Source organism: Coregonus lavaretus (genome assembly GCF_964263955.1).
Source record: "Coregonus lavaretus genome assembly, chromosome: 26".
Classification (NCBI taxonomy): Eukaryota; Metazoa; Chordata; class Actinopteri; order Salmoniformes; family Salmonidae; genus Coregonus; species Coregonus lavaretus.
In genome coordinates, this window is record NC_140013.1 from 29,873,668 (window position 1) to 29,897,374 (window position 23,707).

Below are 23,707 nucleotides of genomic sequence, written 5' to 3' on the forward strand. Positions count from 1 at the left end.
ACAGGAAAAAAAAAGTATGGCACAGCCCCACCGAGAATATTTTTCACCAGCCGCCACTGGTCATTTGTAATATTACACTTCTGGGAAAATCAGGTCTGGTGGAACTGTTTAAAGACACAAATGCATTTTTGCACAAAAGATAATAACGTAGGTGAGTTTCCATCGACCTTGGAAGAACAACAGGGTGGGCAGGCTTTTGTTCCAGCCCTGTACTAACACACCTGATCAACTGCTCATCAACACAGTGATAGTGACACTGAATTAGCCAACAGTCTGTAGTTCCTCAGGATCAGGGTTAGCGTTACCTGGTGGAGATGCGGCTGAAGACAGCGTTGAAGTTGTTGCAGCTGAGGGAGAAGAGGACCCCTGAGGCAGAGGCACGGAGCTCTGCAGCGTGCTGGTGGCCCTCACGGTACGTGTGGATGAAGTGACAGATCTCTGGCAGCAGCTGCTTCACAAGCATGGTCTCGTCCAGACGCAGGCAGTCCTTCGATTGCTGGGGGGATTTTATTTGATTTATTAGGATCCCCATTAGTTGACACCAATGGCGACAGCTAGTCTTACTGCGGTCCGACACATAACGAAAAATAATTTACAGACAAAATACTTTACAATCTACATGCAGTACCAGTCAAAAGTTTGGACACACCTACTCATTCAAGGTTTTTTCTTTATTTTTAGTATTTTCTACATTGTAGAATAATAGTGAAGACATCAAAACTATGAAATAACACATATGGAATCATGTAGTAACCAAAAAAGTGTTTAACAAATCAAAACATTTGTTATATTTTAGATTCTTCAAAGTAGCCACCCTTTGCCTTAATGACACCTTTGCACACACTTGGCATTCTTTCAACCAGCTTCACCTAGAATGCTTTTCCAACAGTCTTGAAGGAGTTCCCACATATGCTGAGCACTTGTTGGCTGCTTTTCCTTCAATCTGCGGTCCAACTCATCCCAAACCATCTCAATTGGGTTGAGGTCGGGGGATTATGGAGGCCAGGTCATCTAATGCAGCACTTCATCACTCTCCTTCTTGGTCAAATAGCCGTTACATAGCCTGGAGGTGTGTTGGGTCATTGTCCTGTTGAAAAACAAATGATAGTGGGACTATGCGCAAACCAGATGGGATGGCGTATTGCTGCAGAATGCTGTGGTAGCCATGCTGGTTAAGTGTGCCTTGAATTCTAAATAAATCACTGACAGTGTCACCAGCAAAGCACCCCCACACCTCCTCCTTCATGCTTCACGGTGAGAATCACACATGCGGAGATCATCCATTCACCTACTCTGCGTCTCACAAAGACACGGCGGATGTAACCAAAAATCTCCAATTTGGACTCATCAGACCAAAGGACAGATTTCCACTGGTCTAATGTCCATTGCTCGTGTTTCTTGCCCAAGCAAGTCTCTTATTATTGGTGTCCTTTAGTAGTGATTTCTTTGCAGCAATTCGACCATGAAGGCCTGATTCACACAGTCTCCTCTGAACAGTTGATGTTGAGATGTGTCTGTTACTTGAACTCTGTGAAGCATTTATTTGGGCTGCAATTTCTGAGGCTGGTAACTCTAATGAACTTATCCTCTGCAGCTGAGGTAACGCTGGGTCTTCCTTTCCTGTGGCGGTCCTCATGAGAGCCAGTTTCATCATAGCCCTTGATGGTTTTTGCGACTGCACTTACAGGAACTTGCTCCCATTCAGCCGCAAGAGCATTAGTTATTGAAATTTTCCAGATTGACTGACCTTCATGTCTTAAAGTAATGATGGACTGTCGTTTCTCTTTGCTTATTTGAGCTGTTCTTGCCATAATATGGACTTAGTCTTTTCCCAAATAGGGCTATCTTCTGTATACCAACCCTGCCTTGTCAAAACACAAATGATTGGCTAAAATGAATTAAGAAGGAAAGAAATTCCAGAAATTAACAAGGCACACCTGTTAATTGAAATGCATTCCAGGTGACTACCTCATGAAGCTAGTTGAGAGAATGCCAACAGTGTGCAAAGCTGTCATCAAGGCAAAGGGTGGCTACTTTCAAGAATCTCAAATATATTTTGATTTGTTTAACACTTTTTTGGTTACTACATGATTCCATATGTGTTATTTCATAGTTTTGATGTCTTCACTATTATTCTACAATGTAGAAAATAGTAAAAAATAAAGAAAAACGCTGGAATGAGGTGTGTCCAACCTTTTGACTGGTACTGTACATTTAAAACCATTAACATGTAGTGTGTGTGTATATATATCAGTTACATACATGTCAGTACATACACACAACAAGTAGGTCACATGGAGGAGAGGCGTTGTGCCCTGAGGTGTTGCTTTATTTGTTTTTTTGAAACCAGGTTTGCTGTTCAGGAGGAAGATGAATACAGAGAAAAAGAGAGGGAACATGATGAGAGGAAAGAGTGTATGTGCACGCTGGTTTCTACAGGTTCTCTGAGAAAACAAGGAGTGCTTTTCAGGTTATCAGAGGCAACTTCTCACATAGTTCGGATTTATACAGCTGGACATGCAATACATGTATGTGGGTTAAGTGCCTCGCTCAGGGGCACAACCACAGTATGTCCCCACCTGGGATTCGCAAGTGCTCCCATTGGCTCATTTCCAAAACTACTGTGTCAAACTGGCAACCTCATACTGGGACAGACTGCATACAACTGCATTCAAAACCTGTAGCTCACTCATATGTAGGAAATAGTGTAACACAAAATGAGGCTATTACTATACTTAGAAATGTGTAAAAAATAACATCTCTACATTTCTAACTAAAGTTCCATATAGTCCATGAGCAGAGCAGCTGGCTTCCATCTGACGACATGGCCTAATGAAAAACCTATACAGGAAACTCCCGGCGATCCCATTGGAAGCTGTGAAACCACTAACTCAAGTCGAGGAAACACCTGCAAATGTAATCTACTGCTGCAGGGTCGCAGAACAGAGGCACCTATTTCAGAGGGGAAGAGAAAGCACGAGTGAAGGAAGGGGTTTAAGTGTATGTCTGTGTCTGTCTGGAAAAAGCAGAGAGAGACAGAACAGGGGCATCCAGGATCCATCCAACCAATGTAATGCTGGCGTTGTGTTGGAAGAACCATAGCGTTTTAGAATATTGGTGCAATAAGTGCAATATTTTGAGGCCAATGTTCTTGACTGGCAATGTTCAATTAAATTCATCAACAGAAAACTGTTTGAGTTGGGGGAGGTCATAGGACTAATATGGGACAGGCTGGGGGAAAACTAAAATGGAGAAATGTTTATACACAATACAAACACATACAAACAACTGTAGGGGGGGATAGGTTATCAGACCAACTAAAGGTGATGTAAGGAGGGATACAGTAGATGTAGAGTGTATGGGGGTTTCCTCACCGACACCAGGCACTTCTCCAGTGTGTCCAGGATAATCAGCTGGGAGAGGTAGAGGTTCTTCTCAGCAGCTTCCCCGAATATCTGCTGGAGAGAGGAGAGGAGGAGAGGAGAGGGGAGGGGAGGGGAGGGGAGGGGAGGGGAGGGGAGGGGAGATGAGGGCTTACAGACACAGAGGACACAGTGATTCGGCAAACACCACTTCCAGCCCTTAGTGGGCATCCTAAACTTCAGTTGACTTGGAGTTTTGACACAATACACAAGCCTTCCAGGAGGTAGGGTTGATGACGCGCAACGTAGTGATCCCCATTACTCATGCTAAAGTCAAATAAACAGCTAAAAGAGATATGTTAAAAACTCCACTTACCATGTTGTTCACATTTTTTAGTACGTTCGTGAGGCCACTGATGACGAGGGAGAACTTGTACTTAGAGATGTTGATGAGACATTCCTTGTTGTGCTCTGTGCCGACTTTGGTGTGGTTGTTCTGATGTCCCATTTTAACGGGAAGCTAAGGAGAAAGAGAAGAAAATCATGTGTACGTACAGGAGTACGTAGCCACGGGTGAACGTGTTAGACAGTGGACCATATATGCAGCAGGTTTGAGCAAGGCTAATGGAATTACACAAAGCCATGGTTTCACGTTCTTATCATGTGTCTACACATATCCACACTACACATTTCCACACAAGAAGTGCTATGTCACACCTCTCGCGCTATGAGGACGTCTCCGACACCTGACGAAGGTCAAGGTGCTGACGTCCTGCAGTCACAGAGCAATGAAGCCCTGTGCTAAGAAGAACCTCGCCACAACTCTAACATACGCCCACAGCTGTACACCTGCAGGCTACATCTCACTCACTCACACAAGGGCCAGCTGGGCCAGACCTCATGGGCAGGAGCCCCTGTAAGCTTGCCTAGTGTTGTGGCTGGCTAGTGTGTACGCGGGGCACATCAGGCCTGGAGTGTTAATGAGCCGTAAGCAGCAGCACAGATGAGAAGTGAGCTTTTCTGCATGGAGCACTCCTCCCTGATGTGGCTCTGGCTCTCCTTCAGGCCCGTGCGTAGGCGTGGGGCAACAGAGCCAGGATGTTGTTAGCCTCAATTTCCACTTCCAGGCTTCCCCAACAGCCAAGTGATGAACAGGCGTGGGAGTATGGTAAGGGGAGACTACACTGTTGCAGACCTAATAAGGAAACAGTTCGGTTCAGACCTGCATCCATGGTAAGGAAGAGGCTCATGGCCTAGGACTGCTTACTAGCTGGATCCTCTCTACCACTAGGGCCCCTCAGGGAGAAACCTTGGCCTGGGAATGAAAGTCCAAAAACAGAGGGTAGGAGAATAGTCAGCCGTCTGAACTGGAATGCACAGAGTCCACACAGGCCCATCCCTGCTTCATATCTTTCACATCCAGTTCAGCTCAGGGACTGTCCGTCCGGGACCAGAGACAGACAGTAAGCACTTTGTTTCACAGGCCGGGATTGGAATTCCTAAAAGGTCACGGAGCCATCTCTTCCCTTATGTGCACTTTGGCATAGCTGATTGACATTGTATACACACTAATGCACTGTGTGCTCATTACATGATTGGGGGAAACAGGGGGAAGGAAATGAACATTGGATGAGAGGAATGAGCCAAGAGAAGAAACGTAATTAAAGTGAGGCCTATTTTTCATGAAAAGAGAACTGTTATTGTCCCTAGATGGGATGTTTAGATATTCGCATTAAAGATGAATTATGTAAAAAAAAAAAAAAAAAGTGACATAACAAATTTGACTCAATGATCTTCATGTACAGTGGGGAGAACAAGTATTTGATACACTGCCGATTTTGCAGGTTTTCCTACTTACAAAGCATGTAGAGGTCTGTAATTTTTATCATAGGTACACTTCAACTGTGAGCGACGGAATCTAAAACAAAAATCCAGAAAATCACATGGTATGATTTTTAAGTAATTAATTTGCATTTTATTGCATGACATAAGTATGTGATACATCAGAAAAGCAGAACTTAATATTTGGTACAGAAACCTTTGTTTGCAATTACAGAGATCATACGTTTCCTGTAGGTCTTGACCAGGTTTGCACACACTGCAGCAGGGATTTTGGCCCACTCCTCCATACAGACCTTCTCCAGATCCTTCAGGTTTTGGGGCTGTCGCTGGGCAATACGGACTTTCAGCTCCCTCCAAAGATGTTCTATTGGGTTCAGGTCTGGAGACTGGCTAGGCCACTCCAGGACCTTGAGATGCTTCTCACGGAGCCACTCCTTAGTTGCCCTGGCTGTGTGTTTCGGGTCGTTGTCATGCTGGAAGACCCAGCCACGACCCATCTTCAATGCTCTTACTGAGGGAAGGAGGTTGTTGGCCAAGATCTCGCGATACATGGCCCCATCCATCCTCCCCTCAATACAGTGCAGTCGTCCTGTCCCCTTTGCAGAAAAGCATCCCCAAAGAATGATGTTTCCACCTCCATGCTTCACGGTTGGGATGGTGTTCTTGGGGTTGTACTCATCCTTCTTCTTCCTCCAAACACGGCGAGTGGAGTTTAGACCAAAAAGCTCTATTTTTGTCTCATCAGACCACATGACCTTCTCCCATTCCTCCTCTGGATCATCCAGATGGTCATTGGAAAATTCAGACGGGCCTGGACATACGCTGGCTTGAGCAGGGGGACCTTGCGTGCGCTGCAGGATTTTAATCCATGACGGCGTAGTGTGTTACTAATGGTTTTCTTTGAGACTGTGGTCCCAGCTCTCTTCAGGTCATTGACCAGGTCCTGCCGTGTAGTTCTGGACTGTTCCCTCACCTTCCTCATGATCATTGATGCCCCACGAGGTGAGATCTTGCATGGAGCCCCAGACCGAGGGTGATTGACCGTCATCTTGAACTTCTTCCATTTTCTAATAATTGCGCCAACAGTTGTTGCCTTCTCACCAAGCTGCTTGCCTATTGTCATGTCGCCCATCCCAGCCTTGTGCAGGTCTACAATTTTATCCCTGATGTCCTTACACAGCTCTCTGGTCTTGGCCATTGTGGAGAGGTTGGAGTCTGTTTGATTGAGTGTGTGGACAGGTGTCTTTTATACAGGTAACGAGTTCAAACAGGTGCAGTTAATACAGGTAATGAGTGGAGAACAGGAGGGCTTCTTAAAGAAAAACTAACAGGTCTGTGAGAGCCGGAATTCTTACTGGTTGGTAGGTGATCAAATACTTATGTCATGCAAATAAAATGCAAATTAATTACTTAAAAATCATACAATTTGATTTTCTGGATTTTTGTTTTAGATTCCGTCTCTCACAGTTGAAGTGTACCTATGATAAAAAATTACAGACCTCTACATGCTTTGTAAGTAGGAAAACCTGCAATGTAAGTAGGAAAACCTGCAAAATCGGCAGTGTATCAAATACTTGTTCTCCCCACTGTATATACAAGGGCCTTTCTCTTAGAATACCATCAATTAATTCATGGAAGGGACACCATATAAAGACCATATGATGAGACAATGTTATAATGTTGAGATATGTCTTGCTGACCAATTCTTATCAAGGTACTCTTTGAAAACAGACAGTGACACTAAATAAGAAGGTATCGAAACATTCTCTAATTAATGGAAAATCAATGAAGAGATTCAAGCCTACAACTGCATTTTGAGCATTCTACTACCCATGACTTCTATAAAATATTTTGTCATTTTGGCCACACACATCAATATACAGTAATTTAACATCATTTATAATTTAACATCAGTATTCCAACAGTGTTGTTCACTGGAGCCATCTCGTCTTTTGACAACTCAGCTGCTCTAGGGTTCTGACTGCAGGGAGTACAGCTACGACCGGAAGTTACTTTTTCGTGGCAGGTCAGGAGAATTTACGTAGCAGGTTAGGATAATTAACGTGGCAGGTTAGGAGACTTAGGTTAAGGTTAGGAAAAGGGTTAGGGTTAGCTAAAATGCTCTCCTAACCTGCTTCAAAAAGTCACTTCCGATCACCCTTTAGTCACAACTCTGCTTTAGGGGGTATGGTGGGGTGGGGGTGAACAGATTCAGTTTCCATGACGATGCACCAACACTGCAGAGGTCATGGTTTAAAGAAGAGATGCACTGATGATATGACGATTCTGGGCTGATGCTGTGATGACCAATACTACTAGGTTGAGGTTCTTCTTTCTCATTAATCTAGTACATCACATTGGCATCCACCAACCTCTCTCGGGTAGCTTTTTACATTTACATTACATTTTAGTCATTTAGCAGACGCTCTTATCCAGAGCGACTTACAGGAGCAATTAGGGTTAAGTGCCTTGCTCAAGGGCACATCAACAGATTTTTCACCTAGTTGGCTCGGGGATTAGAACCAGTGACCTTTCGGTTACTGGCACAACGCTCTTAACCACTAAGCTACCTGCCGCCCCAGGTGCATGCATTACAACCAAGACAATTTAGGAATCTGAAGTTGCATACAACTGTGATTTAGACTTGTTCACAACACTTTCATTGTTTCTGGACACTGGGTAGATTTTTGGGAAAAATAAGCAAGGTTCACACAGAAAATCTGATTCGGACTATGAACTCCACCCTCATAAAGCCAACACATGCAATTCTATGACATAGAGCCCTCAAATTCAACTCTGGAACCCGAAGCCAGTTCCACTAAATTTTTTCATTGTTCCCCTCTAATCAGGGACTGAATTAGACCTGGACACCAGGTGTATACAATTCATTATTATGTAGGACAGAAAACCAGCAGGCTCCGGACCTCGTAGGGTAAGAGTTACCCCTGACTTAGAGGCTTCTAAATGGTCTTAACAACACAAGGTGGATTTAATCCCTTATTACACTTTCATCAAACTGTAATAAGCCGAGCAGAGCCGCTAAGCCTGGGTACAATCACCACTCTGTGCATCAGAGTCCCTCTGTAGCCTCTGAAACCTGAGGCCCAGAACCTACCCAAACTGCACACAAAGTGCTGATATTCATTTTCAAAAGGCAAAGAAAAGGAGGTATGAGACAGTCTTATACCCAAAGTTGTACTGGAGCTGAGGGCAGTTGCACAGTGCGCAATGGCACTTGGAGCAGGTTTAGGCTAAATCCAAACCTCTGCATAGTGCAAACTCTGGTAGGCCTAAACTAGGCCTAACCCTTTTCAAGTTTATTTGTAAAACAGATTTCACCCAAAATAGTTTAAAGAAGGTTAAGAGTTTCTGGCGGCATTGCTTGCACTGCAGCATGGTTGCAAGAACCATCCCAAAAGAACCATCTGTTTCAGTCCCTTTCGTGGTGGTCTTTGACGACCAAAACAGACAAAGCTCAGTTTCCAATGGATGAAATTGAGACCCAGAGCTGCTTTACAGACATACCAGCTCTCAAGCAACAACAAACTTTCCAACAAATAAGCTGGAGCATTTTACAACCTTGATCTTACAATATGATAATATTGACTGATAATGACTCCTGATGAGAAACAGTTAGGGGCAACAGACAAGTGTAAAAACTATTGATGGACTGGATAGACTACCTGACCCAATGATTCACATAGCTTCAATCTCAAGTTCATTAGAGGAATCTTTGGCACCCTTAAAGGGATACTATAGCAGTACTGTACAGTAGCATATGCTAGTGTACCTGTAGCCTTCCAGTCATTGCACAAATGCTAGTCTGCATTGGCTCTCGGGACTACCTCTAACTTCCTTCACACTGCACGCAGACACCTAAACAGCTTAATATTGCAGATAGATTGTAACTTCCATCAATGTAATTGTCTGCATCACATCCAATCCCCCATGTTTTTTATATCTATACTCCCCTTTATTACTTTTCAACCCCGCCATCCTTTCCCTACTTGGGGTAAATTAGTGAACAACAATACTTAGGCCTCTACTTCCAGCTTATACTTACCATCTACATTTCATGGACACAGTCAATTTTACAATAATTATATTTTATTAGTTTTTGCTCCTGAACTACTTCTACTCTCAACCTCTCCGATCATTTTCATGATGTCCATCCGGTTTGCTTCTATATGCCATATCTTTCTAACTGTGCTCTTTCCCAAAAGCTCCCAACATACAACCTATATACTTACATTATTAGTTATCTTGTTATTATTTGTTGTTAGTTGTTATTAGTCCCATACTTCAACTCCATTCAACACCTCCCATCTAGCTCTTAACACCATCCATATAGGATTTCTATTTGCCATATATATTTCAACTGTACTGTGATGTTTTACAAAAGTTCTGAACCTTTCTATTCTCATTGCTTCTACAGATTGTGAATTAAAAATAAACATTTTTGCTAAAAGTATTATTATATTATTGATCGATTGACTATGACTTTTCAGATCACCCAGTAATGCTATCTGCAAGGTTAGCTCCAGGTAAATATTGCAATCCTTCAGCCATTCCTGGACCTGTGTCCAAAAACAAGCTACAACTGGACAGAACCAAAACAAATGATCTAATGATTCTGTCTCTTCACAGCTAAATCTGCAGAGCTGGGAAGATTGTATCCCCCATATAAATAACATTATATTGGTAGCAAGAATTTTATATAATAATTTAAATTGAAAGATTCCAATTTTTGAATCCGATGTCGTTTTGCGTGTCAGTTCATAAACACTATGCCATGGGATCAGTACGTAAAAAATATCTTCCCAACTATTTTGCAATCTATATGGGACGGCTGTCAATCCTTTGGTCCTTAAATGAAACTGATATACTTTTTTATTTATTACAGTTTTCCTTAACCAATTATGTTCTTTAATGTAAGGCCGACAGACGAGTTCCTTACTTTCTCCCCTTTCCACTTTCCTCTTCCATTTTTGCGGTAAGGCTGCAATTATTTGGTTGTAATTTTGGGTAGAGCAGACATTTCCATATGTTTTTGTTAGCTGCATGTGTGACATAACTCCACCAGTCCTACCGATGATATCATTTACGAAGCTTATACCTTTTTTAAACATTTTGTCAAAAAATTAAGGTTTTTTGTCAATTAGTATATTTGAATTTAACCACAATATTTGTTGCATTATTTGTTCTGTCGTTTCTGGAGGATTAAATTGAAATTGCAACCAACTTTATATGGCTTGTTTTAGAAATAGTGATATTTGGGAGATGATTTCCTTTTCAAATAACTGAAAATGAGTGGTTGTAATCTGAATAAAGGGAGAAAGGCCATTCTTGAACATTGGGTGAGACAATCTTACTAATTTGCTTGAGAACCAGTTCGGATTTAAGTATAACTTTTGTATGACTGAAGCTTTTAGTGATAGGTCTAATGCTTTAATATTTAATAATTTCTGTCCTCCGAATTCATATTCATTATATAAATAGGCCCGTTTAATTTTGGCTGGTTTGCCGTTCCAAATAAAATGGAATATTTTTTTCTCATATAATTTAAAAAACTGTTCGCTAGGCGTAGGCAAGACCATAAGCAAATAGGTAAACTGGGATTCATGTTGCTTTTTTATCTTAGTATTGAGCCTTTACCTCAGAGCAGAAACATGGCCAGGTTGCAAATCCAGATTCCTCAGACAGACAGTAACATGACTGTTGGCTGACAGCATGCAACGAGTGTGTGTTCTTCATTTTTTTCACTGCATGTGACAGACCTTGCATTTTAATCAGTGCATGTTGGAGTCACACCTCTCATTTGTTTACAGTTAGCTATGACTCCCTAGCTGGTACAGTAGTGACATCTGTTCCCCAATTTACTGCCAGAATTAGCCAATATTAGACGTTATGTGCAACCTCTCCTAACAGTCCGAGTTAGCTATACCAACACCCAAAATCGAAGCAACATGAAAATGCATGTTTAGTTGGCTAGCTAGCTATCTTAGCTAGCGAAGTACATGGGAAGCTTACTAGATAGGTAGCTAAAAGTAACTTGCACTTTTGTTACACATCATCCTAACAGATACAAAAATATTTGTCCTAACGTAGTAGTTACTTTGTCTATAGCTAGCTAACGTTAGCTAGAAAGCAGGCTAGTATGCACTTTGCAGTGGCAGAAATAAGTTAGCTAGTTACCTGTTCAAGCCCTCCAAATGCTTCACTGCTTGCAGTTTCAGCTAACTAACTACTCCCACTTCCAACTCATATACAATATAATATTACCTGCTCGTCGAATCTATTTATCACGGCCTGAACCCATTCCACTGGTTTATGTGCCGCCATGGCCGAGCAGATGGAAACCGCGAATGACTGCTTGCAATTCCAATACGAATGTGGAGGTTCGTGGCGATGTTAAGCCTGAAATAAGTTCCAAAACCGCCGTCTGAAGAAGACAGTACGGGTTGGTTATTTTCCCCTTTGAGCAAGCTTTACCATGCCACACCACCGGATGTCATCCCAGTGAAACCGATGGGGAGAGGAGATTACTGAGCAAAGATGCCCGTGTGTCGCTTGTTGATGTCGAAGGTAAGAGCAAAGAGGATGCACACAAACATTGGCCATATAATATAATGTTGTAACATGTAACTAGATAGCTTGACTTGCTACCATATGTTAATGAAAATATCTAACAATCAGTGGCGGCTGGTGAAAAATATTCTCGGTGGGGCTGTGCCATACTTTTTTTTTCCTGTAACCATCGCGATATATTTTAACACAAACTGCAGGACAGCAGTGCTCAGTGAAACATTCAGTAATTATTTAATGCCAATATTAAAAAGTTGAGGCATTCTTACACAAAAACATATTACACAAACCCAAGCCTTTCATTTGCATTTAAAGTGAACTTTTCACCATTGGTAGTAAACAGGCAACGCAACAGGCATGCTGTCAGAACAGAGTGGAAAGTGGACAATAACATGAAATTATTATAAAGTTTATAGGAAATCTTACACTGTATAAAAGGATGTATAATATAGAAATGGATATCAAGTGGATGAACTCAAACCTTTGACTGGAAGAATAGCATACAGTATTTTATGATCATACTAAATGTGACTAATTGTTAATGTGCTCCAGAACTGCAACAATTAATTGATACAAAACAACATATATACAGTAATATTAGCAAAGACACTATTAAGACTTTCTAGAGTACCATATATAACTGGATTTTTTATGCTAAGGTCAACTATATACAAAGAAACATGCGGCCAGAGCTGCTCTGTGTGTGTGTGTCTGTCATCTTATTTGTACAGGAATTTTGCCCGTCTGTCCTTCTGAGTGGCAAACCTCTCAATGACCCTTTGATTAAAGTCAGGAATGTCCCTGACAAGTTTATTCTCCATGAGAGCATGGCCAGAGCGTTCAGGCGATCCTGTGTCATGCTGTTTCTCAGGAAGGTCTTGATCCTTTTCAGTGTAGAGAAGCACCTTTCTGACTCAGCAGTTGTCATGGGTGTGGTGATGAGGATCTTGAGGAGGCTGGCAGTCTGTGAAAGTGCTCTGAAGGTTGTTCTCCATGAAGAACTGGTACAGGGGCACTGCACCACTACAAGCCTTGAACTCACTGTTCTCATAGATGAGGGACAGTTCGGTTTTGAGCTTGGCCTTGTTCAACATGGGGTACGCCTCCACGGTTGTTTCAAGCGCTGTATCGGGGAACTTCACACTGTGTTGTGGGAACAACTCTCTGTGCAATAGTGTTGCGCTGATGAGGTGCTGGGTGAAGGAGAACCTCTCTTTGGCATGACTCAGGATGGTATCACATACCTGTAAAAGATACATCATCAGCTTTAATTTGCAATTAAGCTATTTTGATGCAAGTGATCCTGACTGACACATGCCTATGTCCAACTCAAGTATATGATTACCAAGGTGCTGATTGTTCAGGGTTTTGGCTACATACTACCAGGCCTGAAAAAAGTTCTAGGGGGAAACACTGACAATTACATCACAACTTACCTCTATAGCCAACCTCTGTTGTTCTCCTGGTCCCAGCATCCTCCGTCGCTTGATGGGCTGTTGCTGCTCGTCAGATGCGCTGTCCCCACACAAAGAGGGAATTGAGGCCCTGGGTCCAAAAAATAAAGTTTAATTTGATAACTTGCAATCAGACTTCTTAACTCACTGTAATTCCCCCTCAACACACAACCAGTGACTTTTATATATGACGGCCACAGCAATCCTGTGGCCGTCATCCAGCTGCGTAGCAATGTTCACCCTTCCTAATACAGCTAGCTTTACAGAGTTGTCCATGTGTGCCCTGGTGTTCTCATGTTTCTTTACCTTCTCTGACAGGTGCTTCATATCCCTCACTCCGGTACCTGTCCATGCTGAATCTGACCCCGTCGTTTTAAAAAGCAAGCACGGAAAGCAAAATAAAGCATTAGCATCAGTGCACCCAGCTAGCCAAGCCTTCCTGGTGTACCAGCTACGGGAGAAGCCGCGCATATACTGCTTCCCTTTCTCGCTAGCCTGCTGTCTGATTGAGAGGTCAGGTTGATCTGGGCCCAGCTCTTTCACCCGAACTTTCTCTGACAAAGTTCTCCTCTCAAACGGATCTTGGAGGAGAGATTTCACCGAGTTAGGGTTGGGTCTTGGAGGAGTAACGTTTGCGCTCGCCATTGTCGTCTAGTAAAAATGGCGCCACTGGAGCCCGGTCCTTATTTTATCAGGGGCGAGCTTGGGGCGATAAAATAATCGCCCTCCTTGGATTCGATTTAAGATCGCTGATTGGCTACATTTTATGTCATACATTCATATCTTAAATTAGCAATTGGCTTAACTGCTACGTAGACCCGCCTCCTCGGGGCACTTTCTGTATCGCCCAGAGCTGACGAGGCGTTTGACAGGCAGAGGAAAGGTTGCGAATATGATTTTCTATCATATCTTACACATATTACTGTGTGCATTCCATATTTCAAACACACAAATATTGACATACTGATGTTTTTATTATTATTATTATTTATTTTTTTTTATTATTATTTTTTTTATAATTTTATTTAAGGGGGCGGCGCCCTAGCGCCCTCTATCGGCCAGCCGCCACTGCAAATGACGTTATGCCCTCAGAAGTAATGATGAGGAAACTGTTCGGACCCCCTTTCCTGCTTATGCCATGTGAGAAGTTAATTTGTTCGCATACCTCAGCACTTCAGTTTAGCAGCCAGTCATGGACAAGGTCACTGTGACTGAACTGTTAGCCCAGTCATGATTGAAATCCCTCCCTCCCCACCCAGGATGTTCAGGATGGTGCAACGTTACAGAACGTTCAGATGGAACGATAAAACAGGGAATCCTGTTAGCTCTATTAGGTTAATTGTCCCCCACGATGAAATCGGGGAGGGGACTGTGGATTTGTCTCTGTCCGTTCGTATGTTTGTCACACGTGATATCTCAGACAGCGGTTGCCCGATTTTGATGAAACTTGGATGAATGATGCGTAGAGATACGACATTTACAAAATTACACTGATTGGCCCAAGGGGGCTTCTATAGTAATCAATTGAAATTCCAAACTATGAACAAGCATATCTACTGTCCCATTTGAGCTATTGTCATGAAATGTGGTTCATATATGCAGCCCCTCATGAGCAACACGTTTCTCATGAGGACCTATAAGCTCCGCCCATTAGTTTTTCTAATTACACTTTTTGTCCCCCAACAAACTTTGAACAAGCATATCTCCTGCCCCGTTTGAACTACAGTATTGTAATTTTTTTACATGCATGCATTTCCTCATAAGAAACAAGTTTCCCCTAATGACCGATATAATTTCGGTACATGCAAATGAAATGTCTTTCAACATCTTTTGAATTGGCGCTGGCTGCATCGATATGCCGCACATCGTGCTATTGTAAATCGGAGATGGGACTGTGGCTCTGTCTCCGTCCGTTAGTACATTCGTACGGGATATCTTAGACAGCACTGGCCCGATTTTGAAGAAACTTGGGTGAATGATACTTCTTCCCATGGAGATCCGGCATTTATGTCACGCCCTGGCCTATATAACTCTAGCTAGTTTGGTCAGGGTGTGAATAATCTATGTTTGTATTTCTATGTTTGGCCGGGTGTGGTTCCCAATCAGAGGCAGCTGTCGCTCGTTGTCTCTGATTGGGATCATACTTAGGCAGCCAGTTTTCCTGCCTGTGTTGTGGGTTTTTGTTTGTGTTCGGTTAGTGTGTCTTGTTAGTGTTAGCCTTCCGACGTCACGTTTAGTTGTTTTTGTATGTTTATTAAGTTCAATAAACATGGATGCATTTCACGCTGTGTTTTGGTCCGTCCCGTTCATCTACGATCGTGACAATTTACAACATTATTCTGATTGGCCCAAGTGGGTTGCTATAGGAATCAACTGAAATTCCAAACTTTGAACAAACATATCTCCTGTCCTGTTTGCGCTATTGTCATGACATTTTGTTAATATATGCAGCCCCTCATGAGCAACAAGTTTCCCGTAACAACCTATATAACTTTGGTACTTACAAATGAAATGTCTTTCAACACAACATACGTTGGAATAATTGTCACTAATTGACACAAGGAGCGATACATCATTTGTGGACAACATGTTTACTGTAGCCTTGTTTCTATCTGCAACATTCTGAAAGTTTCACATCATTGATACAGTCATGTCAGTTTCCTGTCTTGAAGGACGACGGGATGATGTCAAAAAGGCTACCTTTTTTCCCTCTCTTCCACCCCCTCTTCTTTCCCTCCTTTCTACTGAGAAACTGTGGGAGAATAAAATCTCTGGATATCATGTGTTTGACTGGATGAACTTGTTCCCTGGCAGTGTCTAAGAGAGTCCTTATCCATTGTGTTCTCCCCCAGGTTGCAGGAGCTGACAGTCTGCTCAGAAGACACTGTGGATGTCCATGATATAGAGCTCATGCAGTACATCAATGTGGACTGCTCCAAACTTAAAAGAATGCTCCAAGGTAGCTACTCACTCACTAAATTCTTTGTATGTCATACTACATGGATTTTTTAACTCCTGGATTCAGTTTTTTTTTAATCGTTTTTTGCTAATACTCTGTTACTTTTCACTACATCCTCTCAGAAACTACAACTGAATATGATGCAAGACAGAGGAGCATGCCTTGGCACCACAAGGAACCTTTTCCACCATTGGTTACCCACAAAACTACATTATATTGACAAAAATGGTGCACTAGGTAAACAAATAGTCCAGAATGGATGCTTTGACCAATTGGACAAGTTCAGGTAGTTTCTCATCTACTTCAACATTTCCCCATGTCACGCCTCCTGAACACCGTATCCATCTGCAATGGGCAACTAGCCCCTTTACTATTCAGAGCCGTTTTGAATGGCGGTAACAGAACCTACCAATGCTAATTATTTGAAATTAAACTTCTGTAGTGTCTCAGGATGAGTTGTAATAAACTGCTTACACATCTACTATAAATATCCCTTTTGGAGCAATTTCACACCACTTTCAAGTGGCACTGTGGGCGCAGGCTGGTTGAGGCGTCATCCTCTCAAACCACTTCCACCCCCTCAAATCACATTCATCACACTGGCTTCAACAGGCTCATATAATCTACTACAACCATCAACCATCCGTAATTAAAACATTACAACATTTAAATATTTCCTTGAACAAACACTAAATTAGGAAATTCTTCCATAATGACCTACTAATAATCATACACTACCCAAAATGTTGCTGATTGTCTACTGTTTTGTAGTGGTTGAAAAATGTGTAGCAGTGTAACAAAAACTGACAAGGTAGCAAAAAAATGAGCCAACACTGGTAGCTAATAGAGCAGTGTACAGAGGACAGCTGCAGCTGCTGGCATTGTCCAATTGGTCACGGCAGCCCCCAAAGAATGGGTGGGGGGAGGGAGGTTTATGAATATTTTTGGTTGGTGTGTGAATAGAGTTTCACAATGTAACTAGCAACCTTACAACGGGCCGACCAAAGACACCACGATTGAGACGACCTTGTTATTTTCAGTAATCACCATAGGACAAGGTTAAAGAGCTGACCCCTGGGCTTTCAGGTTCAGCCAAGCATCCCAATACAGTCAGCCAGGCAGGCAGGGGATGGGGTCTGGGCTGGGGGAGTCGAAAAAAAATCTCAAATTGTGTTCCTTTATGCTCTTTTGTGGAGCCGTAGAGGACACAAATCCGAGCAGTGATGCACTTACGGCCCTCAGGGGGGCCTTTGTGACACCAGTCCTGCCTGATTTGGGGATTCTGTTCAGCTGGCGGACGCTGCAGACTGCTTAGTGAGTTACCACAGGCAGCCGTGCTTTGGGGAATGGGAGAAAAACAGGGTGCAGTCACAGGGTGTTGAGTCCCCTTTTTGTCCTCCGTCCACACTGTAGTTGGATCCAGACTGGAATTCTTACCACCATTAGCATTTCTTCTAGCTATTCGTGTGAGAGAGAGAGACAGCGAAGCACTCAGACGCATAGTGAGCTGCAACCCGCTGTGCCTTCACGCTGCTCTGATGAGTTTGATACAAATCCGCTCTGAAGGCTGAGGTCATTCCAAAATAAATAGTGTTGAAATGGAGTGGGGGTGCGGAAAATAACAAAAAACTGCAACAAATAAAAGCAGCCTGTTCTGTTGTTAATTCAGTCAGGGATGTGGCGGCAGGGCTTTACAATGATGGAGGAGAATCTCATTCACCACAATGTTAATCTGTTTAGATATCAGACAACCAGGCCCCAAGAAGGCAGCTTGCCATTTGCTCAGACAAGTGCCCAATTTATTTTATGATCCCGGAAACAACAGTAATAGTTAAAATATATTGGTATTGCTTGTGTTCTCACAAAACTTGATAAACACACTCAATGTCTGGCACAAACCTGCATGAGGGAAGCAACAAGATCTGAGTGTTAACCCTGAAACCAGGACTAAGACCTTGACTACACACTATGTTCCATCTATGTTTCAAGGGCTGGGTGGGGCTCATTTCATGTGCAGAAACCTGTGAAAAAGGAAGTTGGGGTATTTGATTTTACAGGGACATTTTGTGGAGGACATTAACTTACTCTGATCCCTGTGTAGTAGTCCCTACGTGGGTTCCCTGGAACCATGGGACCTACAGAAGACTAATACAAAAGAAAAGGAAAATACTGGGCTTGTTAATAATATGTTAACATTAACAGTAAAACAAAACCCATTACGTATTGTCCTAAATCGGGAGAAAAGAAATGAGTCATTTTCATCTGATTCAGGATTACGAGAATACTACTATTGAGAGCTGCATAGCTTGACAACCCCCCCAAGCATAACCTCCGACATTACAGAACAATAACAAGTGACGCACAGCCTCATTAGACGCTACATCAAGACCAGCGAATCAAACGGAGCCTCCAAATAACAACTACTTAGTTTCCATTTTCCTCCACTGCTCCATCACACCAGCTTCAGGTATTTGTGCCTTGTTAGCCACAAAATAAAACCATTATCATGGGTCCCTGGCTCGCGGCAATTAACTGGCAACAGCTGCACCTCTCAAGTGCTGAGGGAATGGAACTATATAGGCCTACCACTATGGCTGCAATATGATTATGCGGAGTAGGGAAGAAAAAAATAAGAAAACAAGTGGCAACTTGGTTTGAGGACATACATTTTCAACACTAGTGTTCACATTTGACCTGGGATTGGAACACTACATTGTATGCCATTTGAGATGATGTTGTGAAGCATAAGGGTCAAGGGTCCAATTCATCTAATAATTTAACTGACACTGCATTTTGTTATGCATCTTGGGTTGCCAGATAGATAGGACAGTAACATTTAATACATGTCCACTAGGAGAAATAGCCTGTTCCACATTCCAGGAAAATAAATGGAAAAGGGTCTTAAATTATGACTGATGCGCTTTCCCATACCCAGACAGAGGATGTTTCAAATGTCTACACTAGGCTTACATAGTCTGGATTCTCAAATGCAATTCCCCTCAGGTGTGATGGAAAGAGATCTATTTTTAAGATCTAGCCGACATGTGACTGCTGGTGGATGAATTCCCAGTGGTTACATAATGTCAACAATCTATGAATGTAGTGTACTTGGCAAGTTGACTGCTTTCGTGTTTTCTACCTTCATCAGTCTTGTTTTTTTAAAGTTCTCTTTATTTTAAATGCTGCCCTATGTACATAGTCCAGGGTTTCCCAAACTCAGTCCTCAGGACCCCAAGGGGTGCACGTTTCAGTTTTTGCCCTAACACTACACAGCGGATTCAAATCAAGCTTTGATAATTTGAATCAGTGTGTAGAGTTAGGGCAAAAACCAAAACGTACAGCCCTTGGGGTCCTGAGGACTGAGTTTGGGAAACGCTGACAGTCATTGAACACTGGTCACCTTAATAAATGTTTACATAGTGTTTTACCCACTTCATATGTATATACTGTATTCTAGTCATGGTTCATCCTATACAGCTACTGCTGTACACCTTTTCGATTCATATACTGTCTATACACACCACCATATATTATATTCCAGACTCCGACATTACTCTCCCTGATATTTCTTAATTCCTTTATTTTTGTGTATGGTTAGGTATTACTTCACTGTTGGAGATAGAAACAAGCATTTCACTGAACCTGCAATTACATCTGCTAAATATGTGTATGCGACCAATAAAGGTTTATTTGACTTTTTACGTCTTGTTACAAGCATACATCAGTAAATACTAAAACTCCACTGAATGGACATAGTGCAACAAGAGGCTAGGTTTTTACACAGACAAATGTTCACCTTCTACAGACAGAAAGGGTAGAAAATGCATTTTTGCAACACATTTTAAGGTGCAAGTTGTGTATTGCTCAGAATGCTGTAACCCTGTCTAGGATTTCCGAATATGTATAGATTGGATATATCCTGAACAACCCTAATCAGGTACTTACTTATTAAAATTGTTTAAAAAAAAAAAAAAAAAGTTTGTTTGGATTTCAATTAGCCAAATTGAATGGCCATTGATGACTATCCCTATTCCTTGATTTGCAGCTCACATCGCACCAAAGGCAGATAACTAAGGACGTGAATATCCTCTGCAAGCTGCCAAATACAAATCTCAGACATAGGGCAGAGGGGTTACAAAATGATCAGTAGTGCAAGAATTAGCTAGCAGCTTACTGCATAGTCTGAATTCTTTCTCCAACCCGCGGTTAAATATTTTGGGACGAGGAAAAGGGGGTAAAGTTAAGAATCAGAAGTGTGGGGTCCCTCCTCTCCATCCTCGTGCCCAGAATGTAAACGAGTGCGATTTGCTAAAAGTAGAAAAGTATTCAAATCGCATCAAAACAAGTAAACAAAATCACTGATTGCGAAAATGAAAGCACTTTTCAAGCCAAATATATTCGCTGGTTGGCATGGCTCGCCGCTGGAGTGGAGGTGGGGATTGTTCTCGTTCTTTAAGAGGCTAGCTACAGCTAGCTAGCTTTCTAACTATCCAACGCGCGGGCATGATCACTTTGCCAACTTGCTTGCTTTTTATATTTAGCTAAGTGGCCAATCCAATTTATAAACATACACTGGCGGACTTGTACTAAAATCTGTCGAAACACAAATATTCTACAAAAACTGGGGTGAGACCGACCAGATTCCCCCCCCCCCCTCTCGAGCGTCATCCATACCTCACAGCTGGAAGTCTGGGCTTGATGTAGCGAGCTAGCTAGCTAGCGTTAGCTTGTTTAGCGGATTGCTCATAGGCTAGCCAATATTAGCTAGCTAGCTAACGCTACCATTGTTTTGCTTGAATAGGTCTACTAGAAATCTACGTTTAAAAGGCAACGACGCATTACACATGTAGTAACATATAGATGTAGTTAACCAAATTTATCACTCAGATGTTACACTTACCTGGAATAAAAATGTACTCCAGCTCGGTTCCATTGCAACACTTAAAATCTGCAGGAAACCTAGAAGGAATCTACAACAAAGCAGCTAAACATGGCAGCTGCTACAACTTCCTGTAATGCTCCGGCCTGAACCATTTCCAGTTGACTTTTATGGGACGTTAGAGATTTTTCAGAAATCAAGATATTGTAAATTGGCTTATATTAAAATATTATTGCTATAAAACATGTTTCTAATATTTATGTATTGGAAAATTACTGAATGGCATATGATGTGGCACGTCAAACAGTAAAATATGTACTACATGGAATGTGGCCCCCCATTTGACAAGTTTAACTAGTCCATTAGAGCGCCTTCGAGAGATGGCATAAAAGTAAATCATTTTCAATATGCCATCGTCAAAGTGGTTACCGATTGTGCCTCTATATATCATTACATTATGCTACAACACAAACACTAGGGAAAAAGCAACATGTTGTTTCTATACAGTTTAGCTACTATTAGTCAACCCCTTCAAATCTAATTTTAAGAAATCCTTTCAAGATTTGCTGGGATATCAAAATATTGTCATCCACACACAAATGCATAACACAATTAGGATACAACATATGCATAACATGAATTTATATGATTGAACAGATATTTCCAAAAATGTGATCAGCACCTACCATTTGTCCATTATCTGATAACCACTACGGCCTTGCTCTATGAACTGTAATACTGTTATGATGAGTCACTTACATAGATGTATATAATAATCACTTACCACAGCAGTCACGTCTAATTAAATCAGTGAAACAATAAAACTGTGATTTTTTTCCAGATTGCATTTGGTTACGGTCATATCATGTTGTTATGTTGCTCTCAGGAAAAAAAGGAATTGGGAATCCCTTTGCGTCATCCATCATCAATAAGTAAATTGATCACTTCCCACTGTATATAAGATTAGAAATCAATGCACACACTCAATAGTTACATTTTTACATTTACATTTTAGTCATTTAGCAGACGCTCTTATCCAGAGCGACTTACAGGAGCAATTAGGGTTAAGTGCCTTGCTCAAGGGCACATTTACGTCATTTGGGGGGGGGGGGGTAGAAGGATTACTTTATCCTATCCCAGGTATTCCTTAAAGAGGTGGGGTTTCAAATGTCTCCGGAAGGTGGTGAGTGACTCCGCTGTCCTGGCGTCGTGAGGGAGCTTGTTCCACCATTGGGGTGCCAGAGCAGCGAACAGTTTTGACTGGGCTGAGCGGGAACTATGCTTCCGCAGAGGAAGGGGAGCCAGCAGGCCAGAGGTGGATGAACGCAATGCCCTCGTTTGGGTGTAGGGACTGATCAGAGCCCGAAGGTACAGAGGTGCCGTTCCCCTCACTGCTCCATAGGCAAGCACCATGGTCTTGTAACGGATGCGAGCTTCAACTGGAAGCCAGTGGAGTGTGCGGAGGAGGGGGGTGACGTGAGAGAACTTGGGAAGGTTGAACACCAGACGGGCTGCGGCATTCTGGATGAGTTGTAGGGGTTTAATGGCACAGGCAGGGAGGCCAGCCAACAGCGAGTTGCAGTAGTCCAGACGGGAGATGACAAGTGCCTGGATTAGGACCTGTGCCGCTTCCTGTGTAAGGCAGGGTCGTACTCTCCGAATGTTGTAGAGCATGAACCTGCAGGAGCGGGTCACCGCCTTGATGTTAGCGGAGAACGACAGGGTGTTGTCCAGGGTCACGCCAAGGCTCTTCGCACTCTGGGAGGAGGACACAACGGAGTTGTCAACCGTGATGGCGAGATCATGGAACGGGCAGTCCTTCCCCGGGAGGAAGAGCAGCTCCGTCTTGCCAGGGTTCAGCTTGAGGTGGTGATCCGTCATCCATACTGATATGTCTGCCAGACATGCAGAGATGCGATTCGCCACCTGGTTATCAGAAGGGGGAAAGGAGAAGATTAGTTGTGTATCGTCAGCGTAGCAATGATAGGAGAGGCCATGTGAGGATATGACAGAGCCAAGTGACTTGGTGTATAGGGAGAAAAGGAGAGGGCCTAGAACTGAGCCCTGGGGGACACCAGTGGTGAGAGCACGTGGTGCGGAGACAGCTTCTCGCCACGCCACTTGGTAGGAGCGACCGGTCAGGTAGGACGCAATCCAGGAGTGAGCCGCGCCGGAGATGCCCAGCTCGGAGAGGGTGGAGAGGAGGATCTGATGGTTCACAGTATCAAAGGCAGCAGACAGGTCTAGAAGGACAAGAGCAGAGGAGAGAGAGTTAGCTTTAGCAGTGCGGAGAGCCTCCGTGACACAGAGAAGAGCAGTCTCAGTTGAATGACCAGTCCTGAAACCTGACTGGTTTGGATCAAGAAGGTCATTCTGAGAGAGATAGCAAGAGAGTTGGCTAAAGACGGCACGCTCAATAGTTTTGGAAAGAAAAGAAAGAAGGGATACTGGTCTGTAGTTGTTGACATCAGTGGGATCGAGTGTTGGTTTTTTGAGAAGGGGAGCAACTCTCGCTCTCTTGAAGACGGAAGGGACATGGCCAGCGGTCAAGGATGAGTTGATCAGCGAGGTGAGGTAGGGGAGAAGGTCACCGGAGATGGTCTGGAGAAGAGAGGAGGGGATGGGG

The 23,707-nt window shown here is 42.8% G+C and overlaps 2 protein-coding genes across 4 annotated transcripts in view; both read right to left on the reverse strand.

Moving 5' to 3' along the window:
* Nucleotides 1-301: 301 nt before the first annotated feature.
* On the reverse strand, nucleotides 302-11,701 carry LOC311101980 (neurofibromin-like; the record flags this gene model as incomplete). The annotated part of the gene is made up of 4 exons (XM_084143205.1): nucleotides 11,487-11,701; nucleotides 3,739-3,882; nucleotides 3,375-3,458; nucleotides 302-496 (listed from the first exon to the last, which is right to left on the reverse strand). The coding sequence occupies exons 1-4, from the start codon at nucleotides 11,544-11,546 to the stop codon at nucleotides 302-304; spliced, it is 483 nt and encodes a 160-aa protein (XP_083999331.1). The 5' UTR covers nucleotides 11,547-11,701.
* Nucleotides 11,702-12,001: 300 nt separating this feature from the next.
* The window catches only part of LOC311101897 (uncharacterized protein), a 58,222-nt gene continuing 46,516 nt past the window's right edge, over nucleotides 12,002-23,707 (reverse strand). Inside the window, exons 1-4 of one of the 3 annotated variants that reach the window (XM_084143134.1) lie at nucleotides 21,103-21,703; nucleotides 18,288-18,347; nucleotides 13,226-13,334; nucleotides 12,002-13,033 (exon numbers count right to left, since the gene is read on the reverse strand). In XM_084143134.1, coding sequence (XP_083999260.1) covers nucleotides 12,704-13,033; nucleotides 13,226-13,264 — 369 coding nt within the window. In that variant the 5' untranslated portion in view covers nucleotides 13,265-13,334; nucleotides 18,288-18,347; nucleotides 21,103-21,703 and the 3' untranslated portion in view covers nucleotides 12,002-12,703. Of the gene's footprint in view, nucleotides 13,034-13,225; nucleotides 13,335-18,287; nucleotides 18,348-21,102; nucleotides 21,704-23,707 lie in introns of those variants that run through there. The other 2 variants (XM_084143135.1, XM_084143133.1) reach the window with 2 other exon arrangements.